General features: G+C 42.8%; 1 protein-coding gene across 1 annotated transcript in view; it reads left to right on the top strand.

Annotated features, from left to right (window-relative positions):
* The first annotated feature begins 8285 nt into the window (after positions 1 to 8285).
* Positions 8286 to 24159, top strand: part of MLLT3 (MLLT3 super elongation complex subunit) — a 139927-nt gene continuing 124053 nt past the window's right edge. The window contains exons 1-2 of the mRNA XM_086629556.1: positions 8286 to 8309; positions 8869 to 9049. Coding sequence (XP_086485682.1) covers positions 8298 to 8309; positions 8869 to 9049 — 193 coding nt within the window. The 5' untranslated portion in view covers positions 8286 to 8297. The remainder of the gene's footprint in view (positions 8310 to 8868; positions 9050 to 24159) is intronic.

Here is a 24159-nt window from a genome sequence, read left to right on the forward strand (position 1 = left end):
GTATATATATATAGTATATATATCTCACACATGTATTTGTATGTATTTGCAATTTGAAGCAGATAAAACTGATAGTTTTGGTCAGTTTAAAATATGTTGTATGGGGATTAGATTAATAGGGAATGGGTAAAAACGACGCAGTGGAGCACAGAAAGGTGGAAATTGCACTAGATCAGGACACCATGCTTTTTGCATTTGTGTCTTTTGGAGAGCTGAGGAGTTTCATTTGAAATTGTAAATGTATGGAGAAGTATCTGGATTTAATGTCGTATGGTGATGGAATGTATTCTGATAGGAAATTCATTGTGCATTGAGGGGTGCCTACCATTAGGACGAGTGTAAACGGAGCGCAGCTGCTCTGCTGTTAAATTCTATTGAATTCAGTGGACCACACAGAGCTTATATGGAATGGCTTCTGAGCTCCGCATGGCAAGTCAGAATATACAGGCTGCAGCTCCCCTGGTCCTGCTCCAGCAACCAGCAGAGCATTTCCACCCATCTTAATTCAGCTTTGCTCCCCTCTGTGCCTTTATAAAAATTACCTCCAGCTTCCCTGCAATGCTGTGATCACTAGCTGGCTTTCAGGCATCTATCTATATGTTGGACAGTCTTGCCTTACAACTTCATCATGTGTAGAAGTAGCTATTTGTCATTTGTATGATTACTGTTTGGATTTCTGGAATATGCTTAGCTAGCCCCTAAGGTCAGGCTTCTGCAAATACATACATAATACATTCCTCAAACTTTGCAATGTTCTTCCAAATTCCACATTTGTCAAAGCATTTGTTACTAATTCTTGAGCTAGCTGTAAATTTCAGTCTCTCTGTTCTCCCATACTACCTTTGTTGACAGATTTTTTTTCTACTTTTTCAATTTATTTTTCAGGGACAAGCTTTTTCTTCACTAGGTTTAACTGCTTGCCCCACTTCATGCCTTATTTTGTTGTCCTTGATCAAGTCATTTAATCCCTTATTATTTATTTCAATTGCCTATTCATAAAATCTGGCTAAAACTACTTTCTGAGTCACAGTGAGAGTGTAAGAATGAGTTCGATAAAGATGAGGACAACTAAGACCTTGTCACTGATAAGAATTCTGCTTTTTCCCAGGAGTTTCTAACTAAGGTAATGCTAAGCCATTCCAGCTTCTCACTCACTTTCTAATGATACTGGGAACAAGGAGGTTTTGGCTGGTTCATGGTTCTCGCAACAGCAAGTGTGAAGGTAGACTACTCAGCCTTTCTGATACTCCTGTAACCAGGCTGTAGCGTAAGACAAGTAGTCAATGACCAAGACATACTGGTCATCTTGTATATAAACTCCTGTCTTGGATAACGGCCGACTAAGCTAACTAATACAGCGGCCAGCACAAGAACCTGATGCAGAGTGAAGACAATCACGTAATTCCTTCACACTCTTTGGTTGATTTCCAGCCGGGAGCTCACCTGTCAGGCCAAGAACAGAGAACACGATGTCAGTGAAATTACTCCTTGGTAGCTCCCTTGCATGCATGACCAGACTGTGTCCTGGCTATGGTTGTGGAAATCCAGAACAGGTTCTCTGAACTTGGTCATTACACAGGCCTGAACTGAGCAGAGAATTTGGCTGTGTTTCTTTGTCTAACAAACAGGAGCATTTCCTCCAGGGGCTGCACCATTGAGAAGAAATCAAAAACTAAATACTTCCTTGTAGGTCTCTCAACAACATTTTCCACTCTGAACAGATTTCCTTATGCATCCCTAGAGACTCTTAAACATTTTTTTTAACCTTCTATACTGTAATATTGTGCATAGCCAAGACTCACTTTTTGCATTTATCTTTTGTCATTACTATGTCCTTCTGAGGTAGGTGGTAGCGAGTTATAATCTATTTTATATTATTTTCTAAAACATGCAGCCCTTGATTTTAAAGATCTTTTCCACTGACTAAGACTTTAGTATATTACCAGCTAACATGCATATTTTCTGTTTGATTTGTGATTAGAAGTGGACAAGCCAATAAAACCTCGTAACAGGTGCACACTTGGCCCAGGCCATTTGGCATTTGTTCAGCTATGTAGCTAACTCAAAAAAAGGCCAATCCAGAGAGAGTATTTTGCCATCAGTTCCTGGCAGCCAGAGTGACATTAAAAAGCAGCTCGTACGTATTCTTTGTTGTATATGTCAGATCAGCTCTAGACTCATTTTAAGTTTTGGCTCTGGTTCAGACCAGCATCTTAACATTGTAATCAAAGTATCTGGCTTGTTTCAGGAATGGGCTATCATTTTATTTATTGTCTGCCTAAGGAAATTAAAAGATCTCAAATACAGAGAATTTCAGACTGATGATCTATTTAAAAGGCACTGTGGTTTCCTTTATAGCCAGTAATATTAGCTGTTTCAGCTAGTTGCTTTTCTGAAACATTTGAAAACAAGACCCATGTAAAAGTCAGTCCAAGCATTTGGGTCACAAAAATTGAACTTCAAATGGAAATTTAAAACAGCTGTGTTTGAAACACCGAAGACAATTCAGCATGTCCAAGTGAGCTGGGAAACAGTCTCCTTTTTTTTTTCTTTTTTTTTTTTTCTTTTTTTTTTTTTGTGACGTATCTGTATTGTGTAAGAAAATAACGGAGAAAGGCAGCAATTCCTTTCAGCCTTCTGTGGAGCCACTGACAGTAGAGCTTTGAAACATAGCTCTTGTTAGGTCAGGTGCAATGCTGCACTAACACAGCTATGCTGCTTCCAGGGTTAGCTCTCTGTTGGGCAGAAATGTTGACTCATGTTCGATCCAAGTCAGGGATCTGGGATCTGTGCACCACGCTTCACAGCATGATGTAGGTATGTCTGAAGGTGTCTGAACACAGGGACTGGTGCCTACTGGGAAGCCTACAGCTCCACCAGTTATTTCAGCAGACATAAAATGTGCAAGTGTTTTTAGCATCGCAGTGGCTGATTACACGAACCTTTAGGTAGTTAAATACCTTTAAGAACATGACCCAAATGTCTCTAATTTTTCAGCAGCTGTATAATTATTCTGTGGTCTATCCTGTTTTAGCAGTACTGGATAGTACTACTAGTAAATTGCCTTCACCTTTGTAACTGTGTAGTTGTTCGAGCCAGGGTCTTTGCACTTTAATACGCATGTAATTGCCTCCATCTGCCATAATGAGATCAAAGAATGTTTATTTTAACTGTTAATCCAAAATGAAGAAAAGAGTCGCACCAGTTTGTCACTTAACCAGCTCAAGATCGTTCTTTCATTCTGCTCCTGTCAGCCAAAGATTGTATTTGGAGTTAGTGAAATTGATAGATTTTTAAACGGCTGTAATTGTTTCACAGCCCCTTCGCCTGAATACAAATGCTATTTTTGTTTGTTTGTTTGTTTAGAAACCAACATTGCTGAACAACTGACATATGTTAAACAGCTCCCTTTTCTTTTCCAAATTTGAGCCGAATCTGCAGATGTTTCTAAGTAATCATTATTCAACTGAGTGATCTCAGATAAGTAGTTAAAAAGACCATTAGAATGAACAAAGTTAGGTAGTAGAAGCATTTCTACCATTACACTGATGTGTGATATAGGAAAACAACTTCTATTGATTCAGACCTGTTCTAAGTCAAGAGGAAAATATTTTTGTCCAAATACATAAAAATAAAAATCAGCATAGAAGGACTCCAAAGGAATTCCAGCTCCGTTCTTTCTTGCAGAATCCCGATTTAGGGAAATGAATGCAGAGTGTGAGTCTGTGCCAGAAAACTCACCCATTTAATGGATTCTGGAAAACAAAATTTTCTCACTGGTATCTGTTAAAAATAAATTAATTTTCTTACTGACAACCTTGTTTCATCTTACTCTCAACCATGACACAAGCTAGAACTATGGAAGAAAAAACATCTCCCTTCAGTGGAAAACTTTGTTTTCTTTTTTCCTGTTTCTTCTATTGATGAAAATTAAAGATCCAGCAACCCCAATCATACAGTATAGCAGAGACTCTTTACTTCGTGGACACTTTCTCTCCTGCTGAAGAGATTCTTATAGGACCGGCTGTGTTAGAGCTACTGTTAAAGGCCTAATAGCTATTTTGTTTGCATGTGCTGTTACCAAAGTTTCTCTTTTGAAATGGCCTGAGTACAAAAAAGCTGTTCTGCTCATCCACACTCTTAATTCTGATAAAACAAAGATGCCATAAAGTAACATGACAACAATTAAAGCGATTACAGTTTTGTGGCTTTCAGGAAAATATCCCAAAGGTTCAGAAGCGGCTTCGGTTTCTTGACTTCAGCATAAAAGCTAGTAGGAACACAGATGCACAGACTTTGTGGATGCAAAAGACAGTTCTTTCACTGGTCTGATTTGTTCTCTTTTGCAATATGTACATTTGGTGCTGCCAGGCCTTAAAGAACCCTTCCTTTCTCAGAAATTAGGATATCAAGAGCAAAGAAAGAAATCAAACCCTATCTTTACAGCCTTCTGAGAAGAGCAGGGCAAATAAATAAATCTATGTACAAGTATATCTTGTATAAATATATATTATCATGGCTCTTGACTTGCGAGATAGTAAACACCTTTGGAGACCTTTAGGATAGAAGCACACGTGCTTCCATCCCTACCATGGATCCTGGCAAGTGAGTGTACACGCAGGATCAGGCCCACTGTGACTTCTTTTTAGCTATAGCTATGGGTCATTTGTGTTGTTATACAAAGGGAGAAATAAAATTAAACAGGCAGAAAAGTTATAATCATATTCAGTAATAATAGTTTCTGAAACAAACTTGGAAAGACTAATTCAAATCTTTGCAGAAGCAGCAAAGCTGGAAGGAGGTAGACAAGAAGTAGAAATATTCCAACCTAGAGTGATGCTTCTGTTTTTGCATTTGACTGCTTTGATTGTCGGCCTTGTTCCTACTGAGCCAAACAAAACTATGACGTGACTCATACACAGAATTTGTCCATATTATTTTTTCCTTTCAAATTAAGTTGAAAAAAGCCTTGTATTCTTATAGGGTACCCCCCTAGCAGAACAGAATTTATTACACAGAAAGATGATGACCCCGACTTCTGCCCCAGAATAGGAAGCAAACATATTCTTCACTATGTCAAACTATTACGTAAATAAGGAAGAAAAACTCAAACAGGCAGTCAAGATCGTTGAAGAGTTGTCGAGAAACGTAGAGAAATACTATAAAAGGATTTCCTTTCTGTCTAGCAAGACATATTGAAGACAGGAGTTCATATATAATAACATTTTGAACCGCAGTGATTGTAATATACATTTCCTTAATAAAATAGCACCTGTACCTGATTATTTCAGGGCTGCATTCTGTAGTTCTCGAGTCTTGAGACTCGTCGTGGGTACACCGAGTGAAAAAAGACTCTTAGGGCTGATATGGCGGTCACTGAGCATGGAAATAATTCTGTAGTCCTGTTTCAGTAATCTATATCACAGAGCACTTCCCTGCTTTCTGCATAATTGCTGTCAGTAGGATAATACGTTCAACACATTCAAAATATTTATGACACTACATATGTATGAGCTCAAATACCCACTGAGATACATAATTTTAACTGCTTATGTTTAACAATTGTATAATCTGTATGGACTAGATTACGGCTTCCCTGTCACTAAGTTAAGTATGTTTGTCTAGTTTTTTAAAGGCAATAATAAAGAAGCAGAAATACGCATAGTAATTGTCATAAAACATATGTATCTGCCACACTAAGGATGAAGTGGTAGCGCCGTTTTGTTAGCAGAGAAGTACACCTTCCATTTTTTTGCTGTGAATTTTATACTTAGATTGGCAGTGTGACATGAAGTTGGAGTGTAGGGGATGGGACAGAAGAAAAGAAAGGGGTGGTTTTGTCATGATTTAAATAGTCATGCCCGGTTACTACTGTAAAATCATCACTGCTTCAAATTTATTGTTGGAGTAGGAATCACACAGTTATTTCCAGAGTTGCATTACTCAATAATGAAAGGTCACACGTGGTTTGAAATTAAGTATATGCCAATAATGAAAGGCAAGATACTTTTAGTGTAGGTATTATTGTTAATGCTGGGAATGTGTAACACGCTCAGCCCTGCACTAATACAGAAGAGTATATTGTGATTAAGCACCAAAATATTAGTTTCTTCTGAACGGCAAAACGCCTCACTGGCTCAAAAGTGCTTGAGAGTCTGGTTTCCGAAGAAACCAAAGGGATCCAGACAGCTAAGTGCTCTTGACTATGTATTCTGAGTTCTTACAAGTCTCTTAAGTGATTGAACACTTGGGAAGAGCAGCTCAGCCACGGCAAAAATGGAACCTTTCTAGGAGAAACATTGGGGATCCTCAACCTGCAGACGCTCTGTTCAGATGGGCCTGGACACCTGGGAGCTCACTATGTTCAGCACGATAGCGGTCAAACGTTACTGTCCTTGCTTGCGTGCATAATCCTCACTCTAGTAAATTGTGTTGGTATCTTTTTTTTTTTTATTTGTCTTGCACGTGTGAAGTTTTAAAGTTACTGGCATCTGCTTTGCTGGGTTTATGGACTCAGCAGGATTTATGTATGCTGGATTGCTGGCTAGTCCAGCGCAAGATTAGTAGAAGATACATGAATAACTAGATTTGCACATTGCAATTTTAAAACATGGATATTCATATACTTGAGGGGTTAACGTTAATAAATTTCAAGTCACATTGTAACTTGTGGAATTTTTACAAATTGTATTCATTCTTTTGAGTTGTCAGTACTGATTTTATTAATTCAGGCTCACAACGCCTGTAAGAAAAATAAGATGCAGCTCAGCAGTTTTGAAGGAATCATTAAATTATGCTAGAATTTCTATAATGTGCATTTCTCATTCCGAAGTGAAAAAAGACGCGAGTCGGGGATAGCTAGAGACGTCTGGAGGGTTCAGATGAGGACGTTTAGCATCAGGACTCCGTGCGCCGTCTCTTGGTGAAACCTGGAACGCTGGTGGAGTGTTTCGTTCGTGCCTGTGAATACTTCTCGTGAAGGGGATGGCTGTGTCGATTGTCAAATCATTGAGTTATAACTGTCTTCAGAAAAAAAAAATATTAAAACCACAATTATCGAACCGGCAAAAACAGTTTTCAGTGTGGCAAAAGTGAAGAGATAGACAATTTGGGACAATTTTATGGCTGTCAGAAAACACTCATCTCACGAGTGCCAGTACTGTGATTTAGATGTTCGCAGCAAGTCAGTTCCAGCTCTTCGCTGGCATATTCCTGTGGCATGAATCAGCACGTCATCTCGCAGAGCAGAGGAGGGATAGGGAAGCTGTTGAGGTGGCGACTGTTGCCTCCGAAAGCCATCAGCCCGTGAATGGCAGACGCGGCAGTCAGCGCCACGAACACGTGTGAAGCCGTCCCGAGTGTCGCTGCCTGCCAGCTGCCCGTCTTCACCTGCCACACCTGTGCCGTCAGGGCATTCCCTTCGCGTCTTCCTCCTCCCTTTGTTCTTCCGAGAGGATTTACCGGGAGCTTTTCAGAAACACGTGCTGGTGGCGGTGCGCGAGACAGAGGCGGAGGTTTGGGGAGGAAGCTCCTGATTTCGTTGCACCTGTGGCCCTTTTAGTTAATTTTGGCCGGAGATCGCTCACGGGCTGAGGCCGGCCGGTCCCAGCGGCGGAAGGCGGCGCCGAGGCTGTCGGCGTGAGGCGAGGCGGGGCCGGCGGCAGCCCCCTCCGCGGCGCGCCGGCTGAGCAGAAGACCGCTACCCCGGTTCTCTTTTGTTCGCAGCTGTTCTTGCGCAGTTTCCCTGCCCGCTTCGGTGCGACGCCGTAGCCCAGCGGCCCCAGCCGCCCCGCTCGGGGCGCGGCGCCGCTGGGGACGCCGTCCCGGCTCCCCCCAGCCCGGGGCACCCATCCCGTTCCTCGCCCCCCCGCGTCCCGCCGCAACCTGTTACTTTAAGGGCCGGCGGGGCGGGGCCGGGCGGAGGGGCTCGCGGCCGCGCCGCCGCGCCCCATTGGCTGACCGCGCAGCCCCGGCCCCCGCCCCCCTCCGCGCACTGTTATGTCTGTGTCTCGGTGTCAGCCCGGCGGGTGGCGCGCATGCGCGGCGGGTGCTCAGCCAGCCGGCGGGGCTGGGGCGGGCGCTGGGGCCGCGGGCTCGGCTCGGCTCGGCTCGGTGCGGTGCGAGGGAGGGAGGGAGGGAGGGGAGATAGGCGGCGGCAGACAGCGGCAGCAGCGAGGCGGAGGATGTCCGCCGCTCCTCGGCGCGCCCGCTGTCACCTCCGCGACTTCAAGAATTAGCGCCGCGGGGCGGGGCGGGGGGGCAGCGGCGAGCGCCCCAGCGGAACCGGCGCCCCAGGCATGGCCAGCTCGGTGAGTACCGCTCCGGGAGACCCTCCGCACCGCGCTGCCCGGGCGCGCGCTTGCCCGCCGCCGCCGGCGAGGGGTTGGCGTGACGGGGAGTTTCTCCTGGCGTGAGGCTTTCGCTGCCTCCGCCGCTGCCGGCAGCGGCACGGAGCGCGCACGCACCCGGAGGGAGGCGGCGGGTGTCGCCTCAGCCATGTTCCCGCCGCCGCACCGGCGGCGCCGAGCGCGGAGGCGCCTAGAGGAGGACGGTGCGTCCCTGACAGCGGTGCCCGCGCCCGCAGGACGGCACCGCGGGCCGGTGGCCGCGCCTCCCTCCGTCCTCCCGGTGGCAGCGGGAGCTCTTCCACGCCGTCGCCTGTGGGTGCGTTTTTGGTTTTTTTGTTGTTGTTGTTGTTGCAGGGTCGCGGTGGTGCCTTTCTGTTTTTGTTCTTCTTTCCCGGTTTACGGTATCGTTTTGTCCGTGTGTCCCCCCTCCGCCTGCGTGGGGCCGGTTCCCTCCCCGGCCGCCTGCCCGGCGCCGTTTCCTCGGGCGCTCACCGGCCGCTCCCCGCCTCTCCCCCCGCAGTGTGCCGTCCAGGTGAAGCTGGAGCTGGGGCACCGAGCCCAGGTCAGGAAGAAACCCACCGTGGAGGGCTTCACGCACGACTGGATGGTGTTCGTCAGAGGGCCCGAGCACAGCAACATTCAGCACTTTGTGGAGAAAGTCGTCTTTCACCTGCACGAGAGCTTCCCCAGGCCGAGAAGAGGTAGGTGGGGCCCGCTGCGGCCGCCCCGACGGTACCGGCGTCCTGGCCCCGGCGCCGGGCGACCCGTGGTCCGGTCTCCCCACGGCCAGCGCTTGGCAGCCGGCTGGGAGCGGGCGCGACTGAGGAGGGTCCGTGCCGGTCTCCGTGGAGAACAAAAGCGGCCGTCAGTGCGGCGGTGAGTTGCCGGTGGCCCTTCTCCCGCCCGCTTGGGGCTGGCCGCCGCTTCCCCTCTCCCGCACTCGGAGATCCTGCGGGGATCTCCGCTCCGGGCCGGCCGTGAGTCTCAGTCCTGGCTCCTCCCGGTCCCTCGCTTGTCGGTGGCGCGGAGCCGGCTTCTCTCTGGCGGTAGGTCTGCGCCGGAGGGTTTTTGCCCACGTGTTGCTTTCTTCTGGCTGGCGTTGCTTTCTCCCGAGGTACTACATGTCTGACTGGGACGGAGGTGCCTGGAAACGTGTTCCTGCTCTGATTTCGGTACTTGCGTTTGGACGCTGCTTTCTGCTTACTTCTCTAGTTCATCGTCAGGGCTTTGCCAGGTGCCTGGAAACTTCTTGAAAGGTGTGTGTGGTGCATACGCACCCGCGTAAGTTGGGCTGGGAGAGGTGCAAGAAGCCGTTTCTTTTCAGGTCTGATACTTGAGCCCTTACTGTCCCGATTATTGTAGTTAGATTAGTAAAGGTAACAGTGCAAATAAGAGGTGAGCAGGCTTATTTATCTATGCAGATGCAATGGTTAAGGACTTATCTTTCGTTTGATCTGTAATCTTTATTGGCATCTAGAACTCCTGCAGTTCCTTAGAACAACATCACCATAAACCCTGTCTACTTAGAGCTAGGTGGGAAAAAAATTGAGTATTCAGGGAGCAAAAGACAAGAAACTTTTCAGTGTTGTGATAAAAAAAGATTTTTTTTTTTTTTTGCGGTAAGGTAAAAACATGTATTTTGATTTAGTGTTTCTCAGTTTGAAGACACCAAGCTGTGATTTTTTTTTTTACATCAATTATTGTATTTCTTCTAGAGTATTTTCCTTCCCTTAAGCAATGGACTGTAAAAAATCCACCTTCTCAACTGTTGAGATTATCTTCTGAAATATACACTATTAATTCTCTTTTATTATCATAGGAGTCAATGAATTTTTAGATCTACTGTAAACCAGCGAAGCACTGCACAAACAGTTTTCAGTGGATTGCATGTAGTATTGCAGTGTTTCTGATGGACTAAATAGCCCACATTGCATTGTGGAGTCTTCCTCCTGTTTTCTTCTATTTCTTGTACAGAAGAACATGACTTTAAGTCAATCTAAAGACTCTGGCAGGGAAACTCCTGAGAACAGATCTGAATAGGTGAGACAGCATTATCTATATTCAGTGAATTAGATGATGTATTGAAATCAGTGGTAGAAAGTATGTTTAATACTTTGAAGCTGTGTCTGCATAGGGGGTGTTTGTGATGCCATCTACTTTTATTAGCTGTGCTTTGTTTATCCATTTTATTTACTTGTTGTCTGGCCTTGGGGAGCATGACTCTGCAGCGCAGGCTTGAGGGTTGGTTGCTAGGTGTGCTGTGAAGCTTACTAATAAGAGTATATTTTAGGACTTTTGCAAGTGAAAGATGCGTGGCTTGCTGCTGGGAGTGCTTTGTGTCTCCAGCTGCTGAGTTTAGTTATGCAGTCATTTAAGCCATTGTTTTAAAATGTTTATTTTGGGGTTTTATTTGTATGCATCGTTTTCATGATGTGGCAACTGCTGGGAAAGATGCCAGCTTATACAGCACGAGAGGGGACTTGTCACACTGTGGTTGCACATGACTTGGATTGTAGGAGAACACCGCAGCCGCTCCTGTCCAGCAGAGCATAAGCTCAGATGGTGAGCACTTAGTCTCCTGAAACTACAGAAATTAGTGGGAAATAGATGCTGAAGAAACTTCAGGCCCCTGAAATCACAATAGGAAAGATAAGCATTGTGCTGCTGAGAGTAATCCATGTATGACTTCCCTAGCATGTTTTCTGCTGTTCAAAAGTGTTTAAAAGAGTAGTGGTGATGTGTGCCTTGTAAATGAGGGCATTAGGTTTGTCTTTCTAATTTACAAATACACTTAAAATTTTTGACAGAAGTTTTCTTGGCTTTGTAAATCAGTGCTGTTAGTTTGATTTGACCTCAGATGGCCTTCAAGGTGCTATCTTAAGTGTTAGGTATTTAATGGGAATGATATGCTTGCTTGTAGTTCTAGTCAAAGTACCCATTTTCTATCAATTCCTCTGAAGTTATGTACTTCATTTTTTAATAGGTTATAAGGTAACTTACCCCTTGGCGATAAGTGGTAAGTTCTCAAACTAATCCATGGGTTTAACAAGCTGAAGCAGATGTACAATATTAAGCAAAAGCAAGTACTAGTATACAAACTAGTTATTGTAACACTTGGCTCTCTGGTAAGTGATTTTTTTTTTTTTTTGTCTCTGGATTTGTGCTGTGAATGGCTGCTCTGACATGCATGCTCGCTAGAGAAAGTTTTAATTTGTTGTCTGTCTGTAGAGCTGTGGGGATCCCCCATGGAGCAAAATGCTGAAGACAGGGAAGCCATCAGGGCAAAGGCCCAACAGCAGGCTTCTGCCACTGATAAGGTGGCCCTCATGTGTGCATAAACAACACCTGCACAATCCAATAAGAAATGCCCATATGCCTCTGTTTCTCCTTTCCGTGGCCTAAGGTTATGTCGAGAGCCTAAAGGAGTGTGTTCAAGAGGAGAGTAAGGATTAAGGAATCTCTATATGAAATCAACCTCTTTCACATGAGGTGTTGAGTTCTGCTTTCCCTCTGAGGAGAAAGGGAAGCAAACTGACTGTTGACCCAGGACACTTGTCATATGACAAGCTAAAATGGTCAGGCTAGGGGAAATAGCAAGCATGTAGACTGAAAGTGTGACAATTAATGAATGATAAGGGACCTTATGCAACTAGGCTTGTAGCCAGGCCTCCTCTTATCATGACACCCAGACATCTGAAGGGAATGAAAGCCACGGGGAGCATTTAGCCCCGGGGACCCCCCTCAGCTGGATGGAGACCTCGGCAACGTTTATGTCTGGACACAGGACTGAAGACATCACAGGTCGTATCGCTTACTCTTAGCTCTTACGCTTATGCTTAGCTCACAGTAAGAATCGCACATGTTTAATGTCTATAATATGGCCGTTGAGTGTGTAAGGATTGTTTAAGGGCTGCCACTGGATTAAAACGAATACATTGAACACCTGACTGATGGTCAGTGAAGTGTTTGACCTGTCGCACTGGCGGTAGCAATGTGGGATACCACGGCGGTTTGCAACAAGCTCACAGATCAATTTGAAAATAATAAATTGTTGCATGTTATAGGAATTACTTTAGCTGCCATAGCAATTCCTATAACATTCAACTCAAATCATGGGTTAGAGCAATTTAAAGGTATATCTATTACGATCTCCACCCCGGTCCCTTGGGACAGGTTAGAAGGTTGAACATTGCAGAGAACTCCTCCTCTTGCTCCTAGCCTGGCTACCAACAAGGGATTCCTTCTGTAGTAATTCCTGTAACATGCAATGCAAATTCCAGGTTACAACAATTTAAAGGTATTTCCATTACAGTCTCCACCCCTGGTCCCTTTGGACCAGACCATAGGGTTTAACATTGCAGTGAACTCCTCCCCTTGCCCCTGCCACAGCATGAATTTATCCACAAACTGAAGTTCCAAGTGGAGCCTTATCTAAATGCCACAGTCTCTCCAGGGGTATTCTTGCTGTGGTGTAGACTTATCCACAGCCACAGTCATTTTGAGGAGTACCTATTCCAGTGTGGCCTAATCCATAGGCCACAATGCCTTCACAGATATATCTGCTCCAGCATGGCCTTACTCAAGCCACAGTCCCTTTGGGAGTAAACCTGCTCTGAGATGGCCACGGGTGGCCATGGCTGCAGTCCCTCCAGGGGTGTACCTGCTCTATTGTGAACTTATCCATGGTGATACGTTTGAGATGCTCCAGCATGACCTCATGCACAGTCACTGATGCTTCAGGGTGTACCTGCTGCAGCATGGATTTATCCACAGCCACAGATGCTTTGAGGTGTGTCTTCTCCAGCATGGACTTATCCTTGGGCCACAATCCCTTCAGAGGCACACCCGCTGCGGCACAGACGTAACCACGGCCACAGATGCTTTGAGGTGTACCTGCTCTGGCGTGGGCTTATCCGCAGCCACAGACGCTTTGGAGTGTTCTGCTCCTGCATGGACTTGTGCACGAGTCACAGTCCCTTCGACTCGAGCTCGCACTGGAGATCCAGCCTGTCCAGTACAGCAGCACAGAAACAGCAGCGATGCCCTGGCCATCTGCCAGCCCAGGTGCATGGCCGGTGCTGTTACCAAACTGTTCCCAGGCACAGCAGAGTGAGATGATCAGCGGTACAGTGCTAGGGCAAGCAGCGAAAGCAACAAGCAGCCACTAACGAGCACAAGACTCTAATTTACAGCAAGGCAAGCAAGCCCCATGGTGAGCACAGGAGCCTGCCCATTAGCAGCTCAACAGCAACAACAGCTATAAATTCCATCTAGCACGTTCCCTCCAAACCTGTTGTTATCTCGAACCCTTCAAGCCCCACACTGGTTCCAAGAAGGGCCGTTGTGGTTCAACCCCAGCTGGTAATGAAGTACCACACAGCTGCTTGCTCGCTCCCCCCTGATGGGATGGGGGAGAGTTGGTTGGTGAGAGTGAAGGTGAGAAAACTCATGGGTTGAGATAAAGACGATTTAATAGGTAAAGCAAAAGCTGTGCATGCAAGCAAAGCAAAATAAGGAATTCCTTCACCACCTCCTGTGGGCAGGCAGGTGTTCGGTCATCTCCAGGAAAGCAGGGCTCCATCATGCGTAGTGGTTACTTGGGAAGACAAATACCATAATTCTGAATGTCTCCTTCCCTCTTCTTCCTGCCAACTTTATATGCTGAGCATGATGTCATATGATATGGAATATCCCTTTGGTTGATTGGGGTCAGCTGTCCCATCTGGTTTCTCTCGCAGCTTCTTGTGCACCCCCAGCCTCCTCGCTAGTGGGGTGGTGTGAGAAACAGAAAAGGCCTTGATGCTGAGTACGCACTGCACAGCAATAATGAAAACATCTCTCCATTGTGAACACTGTTTCCAGCACAAATCCAAAACATAGCACCTTACTAGCTACTATGAAGAAAATTAACTCTATCCCAGCCAAAACCAGCACATAACTGGATAGGCAGTCATAAGCGCTGCTAGGTCATGATGTGTTTCTGTTGCTAGATCACTTTTTGTTAGAGGCGCAGTCATTCCAAACATCAAGGGGAGGCAAGGGAGATGAATTATTTTTGGTGCGTTTGCTTTGCATGTTTAGAAGAATCGCTGGATAAAACTGTCAGTTTACTGGCTACAACTCTGGCTTTGCTTATGTGTTTCGGCTGTACTAGAGATTTTGGAAATACTAGAGGTCAGTGGTGAGTTTGCAAAGGTGTGTCCAAGTGTTTGCAGAGCAAGCAGAGTCCTGTACACCGAAGTTGCGTAAGTTTTAAGGTGGAAACACAGCTAGGAACACTGTTCAGTCGTTAGAGTGCGGAGCAATTTGTTTTGTATATGTAGGTAGGACAGGGAAGGTGATGGTGACTGAACAGGGAACAGGGTGTAGGTAAGCTAGAGTGACCTAATAAAATATTCTCCTCATCTTTCACCGTGTCTCACCTTAAAATCTTGGAGTTGGCAGGGGTTTTATTGTTTTCTGTTTGCCTTATGGTGACTGACTGCTTTGATTTATCCCTGCACGGTGGAGCATACAGGTGTTTGCAGTGATTGGTTCCATGTACTTCCTCCCATTTAATGGCCCACGCCTGCCATCTGACTTCTATGAGTGGTTTCATGGAGGGTGGCTACAAGACTACTTGTCATGTTAAAGTAGACTCATGCCTAGACTCAGTTTTGAGTAGAGTTTGCAAGACAAAAGCTCTCTAAAGTCATCATGCAGTCAAAAATACCACTGTTTTCAAATCTTGTCTGTTTTGTGATGCTGATGTAAGTTGGTTAAGAGAAGATAAGGAGAATTTCAAAGATTCTAGCTTCATTTCGAAGCATGTGTTGCTTACTTTTCGTTATTCGTGTGAAGAAAATAGTGCCGTGTGTAGAAGTGCAGTGTTTTAAAGCATGTCTGTGGAACAAGATTTATTACCAGGTTGTGGTTAGTTTTGGTCTGCTGCAATACTACCTCCAAAAGAGGAGCTGCTGCTCTTGGCTGATAATGTGTCTCATCATTTCTTTGAATGCTAAGCAATGTAGAAATATTTTCTTCCTCTTATCACCTAATGAATGCTGGTGCAACAGCAGACTGACTTACTATTTGTCTTACAGTGTTTCAGTTGGATAAGGAAATGGGTCTCTTGTGTTTCGATGGCTCGTTATAAGTACACGTCAAAAACTACTTTGGAACTAGTGTGGCCTGAGTGGTTAAGTTACCATTAATCAGTGGTGCATTTTAACAAACTAAATTTTTCTTATAAAGAAAGCAGTGGGCTAATATTCTATGCTAATAACTTAACATGAAAATGATGGTTTGGACACCAGAATGTTTTAACTTACAAAGTGGGAGATGTTGCTTTCCTCTGGGGAGCTGAGGAGAGCAATGATTACTGCGTCTTGTAGTTCAAGAAGTTTTGCAATGATGTGGCAAAGTGATGGAAGTGAAGCTGTTTGTTATTCTGCTGTAGGATGGACCAGGCTGTAACGTTCTTTTAGAAAGTCCGTGTTTCCAGTATTGGTGGTTTTTGTTAAGGATGTCCATTAGTGCAGAATGCAACTTTAGGGGACCATAACTTTTTGAAATAGACTTAGCTACTGTAAAAGGTGCTGATGATTTCTTCCTGGTAAGCACATTCTTCCTCTTCTCATATGAGAGTTTTTCCAGTTTTGTCCCTGTAATTCAACTAGGTGATTTTTTTCTGAGTAGTCTTCCTTCAACAAGTTACAAAGTTTTCTCTTCTGAATCCTCTGTGTTGTAGGAGTCCAGTAAGGAAGAAGAAACTCTAAAAGATGCAATCTCTATTATCACTGGCATTTAAAAAATTGTTTGTTTTTTTTAAGATAACTTTTTCCCAGAGTCCCGTGGTATTTTGGGCCATGGGAAGGTGCGAATCTTTTGGGATGGGAGGCGTGGCATGAAGGTCAGTGGTGGTGTGGGATGTGCCCTTCCTTCCTGGAGGAAGGGGCTCCCCTGCAAGCCCACACACCCCCACGAACTGACTTAAGTTCTGATGTGTGGTGGTGCCTGATGACAGACGCTGTGTGAGCGGCACCTGGTTCTTGTCTCTTCCACTTGTGATACACAGCAGAGTGGGAACTGCACTGAAAGCATCCTTCAGTTTGCTTGTAAGCTCTTCTTGGGAAAAGTATCTGTGGATAAACTCTAATACAGTATGCAGAATTTTATTTACAAAGGGGAAACTTCTTTTTGATTTTTAAAAAAGTAAATCCCATGGCTTTTTTGTGCCCTTGAAATGAAAAAATGCCAATCAAATTCTGCTTCTGTGCATTTGGATTTATTCTGCAAAAAATGAACTAAGTTAACTGTGTCAGTTGCTCAAGTTGTGACGGACAGATTGGTGCAGTTTCAAGATGTAGATAGGCTCCTCCATGGAGATGTTTTGCTATGCTACTTTAAAGGAATGTTTAAATTTAGACTTTTTTTTTTTTACAGTGACAGCTTAATCCTCTTGCGAAAGCACATCTCATGCTGTATTTTAAAACAGTCTCCACTGATCTATATTTTGGCTGTAAAAATGCTTTATGAAGCTCTCTGAAAGTATTTATTGGTAATATACTGGCCAAGAAAAATCTATGAAATGTCTTAGAATGAACTTTGATTAGGAAAAATGGTGCAGTTCTCCCCTGGTTACTTCGATTTTTTTTTTTCTTTTAATATTTTTTTTTAATTTTCTTTTCAAATATTTTACTATGTTAGGAGGCACCATAGTAGAAGGGAAGGGAAAGAAGATCCTTAATCTTTCTTTCCTTTCCTAGCCCCATTTTATTAATGTCTTGACCACAATGCAAATGCTGGTGCTTGGTGCTTTTAATAGCTTTCATGTTGGCTTGTGAAATTTGGAGAAAATGGTGACACAAGATTATCTCACTCACTGTTCTTGCTTTTTTTTTTCTTGTGCTGATTTTAAAATGCTAAGTGTGAGTCAAAAAAAAAAGTCTCTTTGCTCCTTTTAAACTCAATGAGAATGAACTCTTTATTATTAATGCTGTGAGGATATGGACCTACAAGCTGTTTCTTACCATATGACTTGAGTTTCCCTGTTGTACCAACTACCACAGGCAGATAGTCAAGATCAATAAACAGGCAGTCAGTTTTCTACTGGATATTTTAGTAGGATAATTAGCTACACTTGTAAGAAAGTAGGTTAATTGTAGGTCTGGTTTTTTGTGCGTGCTTTCCCTCCCCTCCCCGCGCTCCCCCCCTTCCCCCCCCCCCCCCCCCCCCCCCCCCTTAAGTTTTGCTTAAGCCTAACTCTGTAGGGTACAGTAGGCATGTGGGTGTTTCTTTTTCCAATAGTCTTACTGATATGGGTTTGATACTGAATGTTTTAGGGCAGATCTTGCTATTTTAGTTGCAAAATGTTTGTGGTTTTGGGCATGGATTTGCCTATCAGTAGATTTCAGCTGTAGCCAAATGAAACTTCTGCTGTCTAGTGAAGAATTTTAGTTGTTTAACAGAAAACTCTTCACACTTAATGTTGCTACTACTTTAATAAGGGGCTGAATTGCTTCGAGAGTAGATACGTGTTTTCAAGTGCACTTTCTAACTCAACCAAATGCAAATCACAAGGGCATTTCTCAGTTTTCTTTTTCAGAGAGTGAGAAGAGTTTGAATATAGGGAAGCTATCAAGTTTCATCCTTACTTGAGTGCCGTCAGTAAATACTTGGCGTCTTTGGTGGCAAGATGCTACCTGTATAGGAAACTCTGTTTCTAGTAAATAATTTCCCCTCCCTGTTATGCCTCTAAAACCGTTCACATTCAATGTCAATGTTTATGCTTTATTCAGAAGTACGCAGCGTAATAGGGACTTGATTTCTAGACTGAGCAGTATACATCTGTTCTATGAGTACACAAATCCTGCGATCCCTCTCCAGCAGAAGTGGTTTTCTGTCTGTGAAGGCTTGCGTTGCATTCAAATGAAATGAAGTTAAATGCAGGCTGAAGTGTGGCAAGGGGCTCTCACACTTGCTCAAGACATGTAGTGACCGTACCGCCTGTAGTCCTTCAGTGTGACACCACATGTGAGTAGGAAGGGTGCTACATCCTCCAGTGTCACAAACTCAAGTTTTTGAAGTTCACTTGCACCTTTTTTTGTGTGGTTTGTCTTGAATGCATGCTTTTTTTCATTGTCCTGCATGAGGTGCCTACTTTTGGCTAGGTTTTCCTCTCCCTGCCGGTGTATTTCTGCAAGGGCAAATGCCGGTTTCTGCCAGAACTGCCAGTCAGTTCTGTCTCTTGTTTCTTAACTCTTGAAAGGTGAACCTAGGTTATGTATTTCACATTAACTAGGAATAAGATTTAATTGCTAGTACAGTGTTTTAAGAAGCTATGGTTACATCTTTTGAAAGCTACAATATTAATACTCCATTGTTATACATCTTTCAGATTTTAGGTGGTAGGAAATGAAATGTAGTTTCATGGCTATTGTACATAAGATTTTCTGATAGCCGTAGAGTAATACTCACTTGAAGTACAGAAAACCAGATTGTTGTGTGTAGGATCAGCTCTGTCACTTCTTTAGTAAGATGAGGGGGAAGATACCTCAATGTTTAAATCAGTAGACAGTTAAATTTGTTAGCGTTTATTTGAGAAAATGAAATCAGTTGAGTTGTTTGATTACTGTTTGTTGTTGTTACTCTGTGTCCTTCTGTGCAGTTTTTATCCTTAGAGAAACAGATATGTAAGAAATCTTCAAACCACATGTTTACTATTACAGGTTAGACAATCTGAACTGCAAATGTTTTTGTCTGTTAAAATTTGAGTCCTTTATTACTAATCTGTAAAATCTCGGAAATTTGATGTGTTACTTTTTGTGGTACTGTTCAAGGTACGAAGGCTGATCTTGTAACAATGCTGTGCAGTGTGGTTAGGGTTGTTTTTTGCTGTGTTGGGTTGTGTTTTTTTTGTTTGTTTTTTGAAATTTAATTTTTGGGCAGAAATGTTGGAGAGGTTTATTCTGTCCTTTGTTCTGGTAGAATCTGTGAGAAGACTGATAACTTGATAGTTGCAACTCGTAAAGCCTGTTGATAATGCTTGTGGTAGGTGGGGAGAGCACAGATTAATTTATAAAGGTTTGATCCAGAACTAAGTCTGTAGGCTGCTGCAGTTTGACTACAGTATTTTTTGTATGATTCTTATGATGGACACCTGCACTTTTAAACCAGCAGAATCAGTTCATGTGTGATCATTCTATTTCTTCCCTTGCCGGTAGTGATTGACAGGCATATATTAAACCAAGGAAACAGTCAAATTCTAGCACTTGTGTATGTTTGCATGAAAATTATGGTTTCTCATCTTGTCATGAAACACTTAGCTTCTAACTGAAAATATTTGCTTTTTGTGTGACTGTTGACTTTTTGCTGTCCTTTCTAGTACATAAAGGAGAGGAAGAACAGATTGGTATTTAAAATATTTGTATGCTTATTTAAATCTGTGTGGGTATTTACTTTAGAACTTAATAGTAGGCAGTATAATACGTTTAAGACACAGCTAAGATATTGATTTTTGCAATGAAGAAAATAACTTTAAAAGCTGTACACTGGTGAGTAAAACCTGTTGTTCAGTACCTCTTCAAAAAATGAAAAGCATTAACTTATTTCTGGATGCCATTTATTTAAACAATATTAGTGAATGAGACTCTGTTACTAGCAGGCAGTCTCAGTCATCAGAGTATCTCATCAGTATCCTTGTGATGGTGCTCCTAGGCAGAGCATCAGTGCTTAACTCTCTCCCTTGCTTGCCAGCTATGGCCTGTGTCATGCCATTAATCCTGCAGTGAGCTCCTGCACTTACTCTTGCTGTCTTGAGGAGTTCAGGTTTGTTTCTTTCAGCTCCTTGAATGAGCCCAGCAGTGCTGGATGAGTTTGATTTTTAAAATCTGTGGCACACTATGGTGACAGAGGCCTCAACATCTGTAACATTGTGTAAATGATAAATCAAATCTAATTTCTTTTAAGTTCAGACCTAATCTCTGTGGTTGATGCATATAAATTGCCTTTGTATGGCTTCAGTAACGTGTACATACTTTTATGTAAAAAATCACGTGCCTGTACAGCAGGATGTGTGTATATTTTCATATGAAATCTTGTGTATGAGGGTAAATCCCAAGATAGGTATTTCTGTTTTCAGATGATTACGATGGTAAAGATGGCAAACTGCATAAGGAAAAAAAAATCAGAGCTGAACAAGAAATGTGAGGTGGATTGATTTTTGCTGATTGCTGTTAGGATACACAGTGGTTTGTAGTAAGTGTAAATTTACTATTTGTGCCTTGTCTCCTAAAGCTGGTACAGGAAAAACTCCACCCAACTCCATGGGACACTAATAGCTTTCCTTGTTCTGGATGGAGGTAATGTGAACATAACACGTCTTGAAACAAGGATTGACAGACAAGTGTGTTCTGCGTTTGTAGGCTTGTAAGGGAAATGGAGGACTGACTTTGTATACTTGCAGGGAGACACTATTTTACCTTTCTTCTGTTTACTCCTCTCTGGATCATTTGCCCTTTAAAGTTATGCTGACATTCAGTTGAGACAGAACTACTTGACACTGTGGGCTGAAGGTCAGCAACCATTTTCCATCATATGTGTAGGGAGAAAGGGCAGGTCCAAAAACATTTGGTGTTAGTCAGAGCAGCCTTTCTGATAGTGGAGGGCAGAGGTTTTCTTGAGGAATTTTGATTGATAAGTATTAAATGGGTAAATAGCATTAGAATTCCTCTTACAATCGAGTATAGGGCTCTATAATGAATAGAAAAAAATTATTTGCACATTATTTCATCTTACATAATGTAAATTCCAAGTGAATGTTTTATTGAAACATTTGGTAAAACCATTTACAGAACAGCTGTTAGTAAGTCATCACAGCACTAACATCATGCTTTATTGAGAAACAGGAGAGAGTGGATTGAACTTGAAGTCTTGTGTGCTCTCTGAACATGGAAATGCGCAGGTGTGGCGTAATATTCAAGGGCATTTTTTTTTTAACTAGGATACTGCCTGATTTATTTTGTAATTTTTTTCTTTGTTTTTGGTTTTGTTTGTTTTCTTTTGCTTGCCCAACCTATGAGCACACCACACTTCTGTACATGGTTGGTGACTCAAAAAGGTTTAGTATTATTGCAAGGAAATACAAAACTGTTCGAAAGAATAAAGTATATTGAAACATGTACGATCATATTAGTGGGACAGAAATCAGTCTCACATCTGATTCTATGAAAAGATCTTAATGAAAATGACTTTTAGAACTATTTTGAAGTGTTTCTTTAAATACCCCTAAACTGAATAAATAAAGCTGAAGAGCTTTCACTTTTAAAAGAACGGCATGGCCTTGTAATGTTTTTTGAGCCAGAGTTGTGATGTTTTACATCAGTGAGTAGGTAGACTTCTACTTGGGGATGTAAGTGGATGCTAATAAGCACAGATTTGTTCCTGCCAGATACAGTGCCCAGCCAGTATCCAGTTGCTGTCTTTAGTTAGGGGACAGCTTAGAAACTGGAAGTACTGCTCAGGGTCCAGGATGTGCTTGCGCTGTGCACTTGCCTGCCATGGTTTGTGCTCTTCCAGGGTTTGGGGGTTTTATTTCACTGGCCATGGACGAAGCATGTGTGGTGCGCCAGAGCCCAGCTCCTGGAGTTTTTAGGAAATGGGGAGGAAAGCCTGGAGGGGTTTTGGTGCATTTGAAGACTGAACACCGAAGGTATTTATGCAAATTTATCCCTAAATTTAGTAGCTAGCCAGAGGATGGAAGTGCCGTTGTAGTTGTATAGTTAACTGGCTTGCACAAACAAAAAAAAAAACCCCAAGAGGTAAACTTTAGTCATCTCAAAAATAATGAGCTATGGCAAGGAATAAAGACAGAATCTAATGATGAGACTAGTGTCTAGAAAGCACACACATTTTCAGAGAAAAAACACCCAAAATATGTGGGTTTTAACCATATTGTTCTACTTAGCCTTTCATTTTAGATACAATCTTTCAACAAATTTCTTTGTATGCTACATTGGAGTCAGAAAATACTACTCTTCTGAATTCCCCTGTAATATATGTGAAGGTTTCTTATCTGTTTTGATGCTGCAACTGTTAAGGTTGCGCCTCTTAAAGCTGCAAATGTCTGCCCTTGTCTGTGATATAATTCCTGTATTGTTAAGTCTGTAAAGCTTTTTGACGCTCAAGTTATTTCTTTGCCTGGCTGTCACTAATTTGTCTAAACTGAATTTTAAGTAAGAGTGTGGTTTCTGTGAGTATTGTAAACACTCCCATTTGTATCTAGGAGATATTCCAGAACAGAAAGTCCAGCTTCTTAAATTTGATGAAACATTTTTAGAGCTAGATTGAAACATTGATGAGCCAGATTTTAGCCCAATTCTGCAGAATATTCCTGTGACATCTTCTCAGCAAAAAATATTTTATCCAAAACATGTAATCTACTCAGTAATTATTACAGTTTGGTTAATAAAAGCAGCAATATAGTAATACAGTTGCACATTCTTATTATCTGAGGAGTAAGGATACTTTAGGAAGTTTGACTTCTCATACTAGAAATATTGGGGTTTTTTTGATTGAGATTGATCTGAGTGTGAGAACCAGTGCATTCCCTTGCTTTATAAAAAGACAACTGGAATACATAAATGTATTCTGTCTTGTGGTCTTCTCTCTCCTCTGGGAAGACAGCAGTCTTTCAACTAGTCTCAATATTTAACTGGAATCCTTTCTTTTAAGGGTATTGGCTTTTATTGTTCTTTAGTGCTATGCTCTCTATAGTGCTTCCCTAGATAATTAAAAAAAAAATAAAATAAACTACTTACAGCTGACTGTTACCATACTGTAAGGTATTTGTGGGCACATTATGGTGGAGCAACTCCATCCAAGTTTTTCGGGTCCCTTTGGCAGTCTTGTGCAAGTACACCAAGACCAGCCCTTGAACCTAAATCAAATCAGGTAGCCCAGCAACAGTAAAGCACTTCAGTTTGCTTGTGCAGGCACTGCTGTGCTGTCCTAGCACCGCTCTTCCCATGGGTGACTGGGCACACTGCTGGATCCCCTGTCTGTCTGTAATGCAGTAGAGATGATAGGGCACCACTGTATAGAAGAACCTTTTCCACTGAAATAGAACCCGCTTTGCTGTGGGGATGAGTCGGAGATAACTCTAGGGAAGTGGCGGTGACCCGTGGTCTTCAAGCTGGACCTAGGCAGGCATGTTGTTATCTGTGAATCCTGTTACAGCACTTCTGTAGCTCAAACCAAACGATTTTGATGGGAGAGTCCATGTCAGAAACTCACCATGAACAGAAACACCTATGTGCAGGCATATGCGCAATCACACACTTTTCACAAATACGGACCGTTTCGTAGGCATGGAACAGTGTTTCTGCGTGGATGCTGCAGCTGTCCAGCATTTAAATTTGAGATGATAGGTTGCACCTACTGTGCTTTAGAAAACAAAGTGACTGCTGGATGGTGCCCTTAATCAAAGGCTGTTCTTAAAATGGTAGTCATCAATTATTTTAGTATTTGTTTCAGGCTTTAATGAAATATGGAGTCATCTCACACCGGGCAGTTTATCTTTCACCTACAAAATTCTTTCCAAACAGACAAATTTAGTGTCCATTGAGTATACATGACAATACAAGTCAATATTTGACAAAAATAAGGTTGTCATACTGTGAATGGTTTTTGTTTTCATTATCCTTTCTATTGCCTGGAAACTAAATAGAAACAATCTGGTTTCTGTGAAGCACACCTACATTTGGTTACTTCTTTGAATTTCTGATATAATAAAGGTAATGTTAAACAACCACTGCAGATCTTGCAGGTTTTG

This window comes from Tauraco erythrolophus, chromosome Z, assembly GCF_009769465.1.
Source record: "Tauraco erythrolophus isolate bTauEry1 chromosome Z, bTauEry1.pri, whole genome shotgun sequence".
In the NCBI taxonomy this organism is placed as follows: Eukaryota; Metazoa; Chordata; class Aves; order Musophagiformes; family Musophagidae; genus Tauraco; species Tauraco erythrolophus.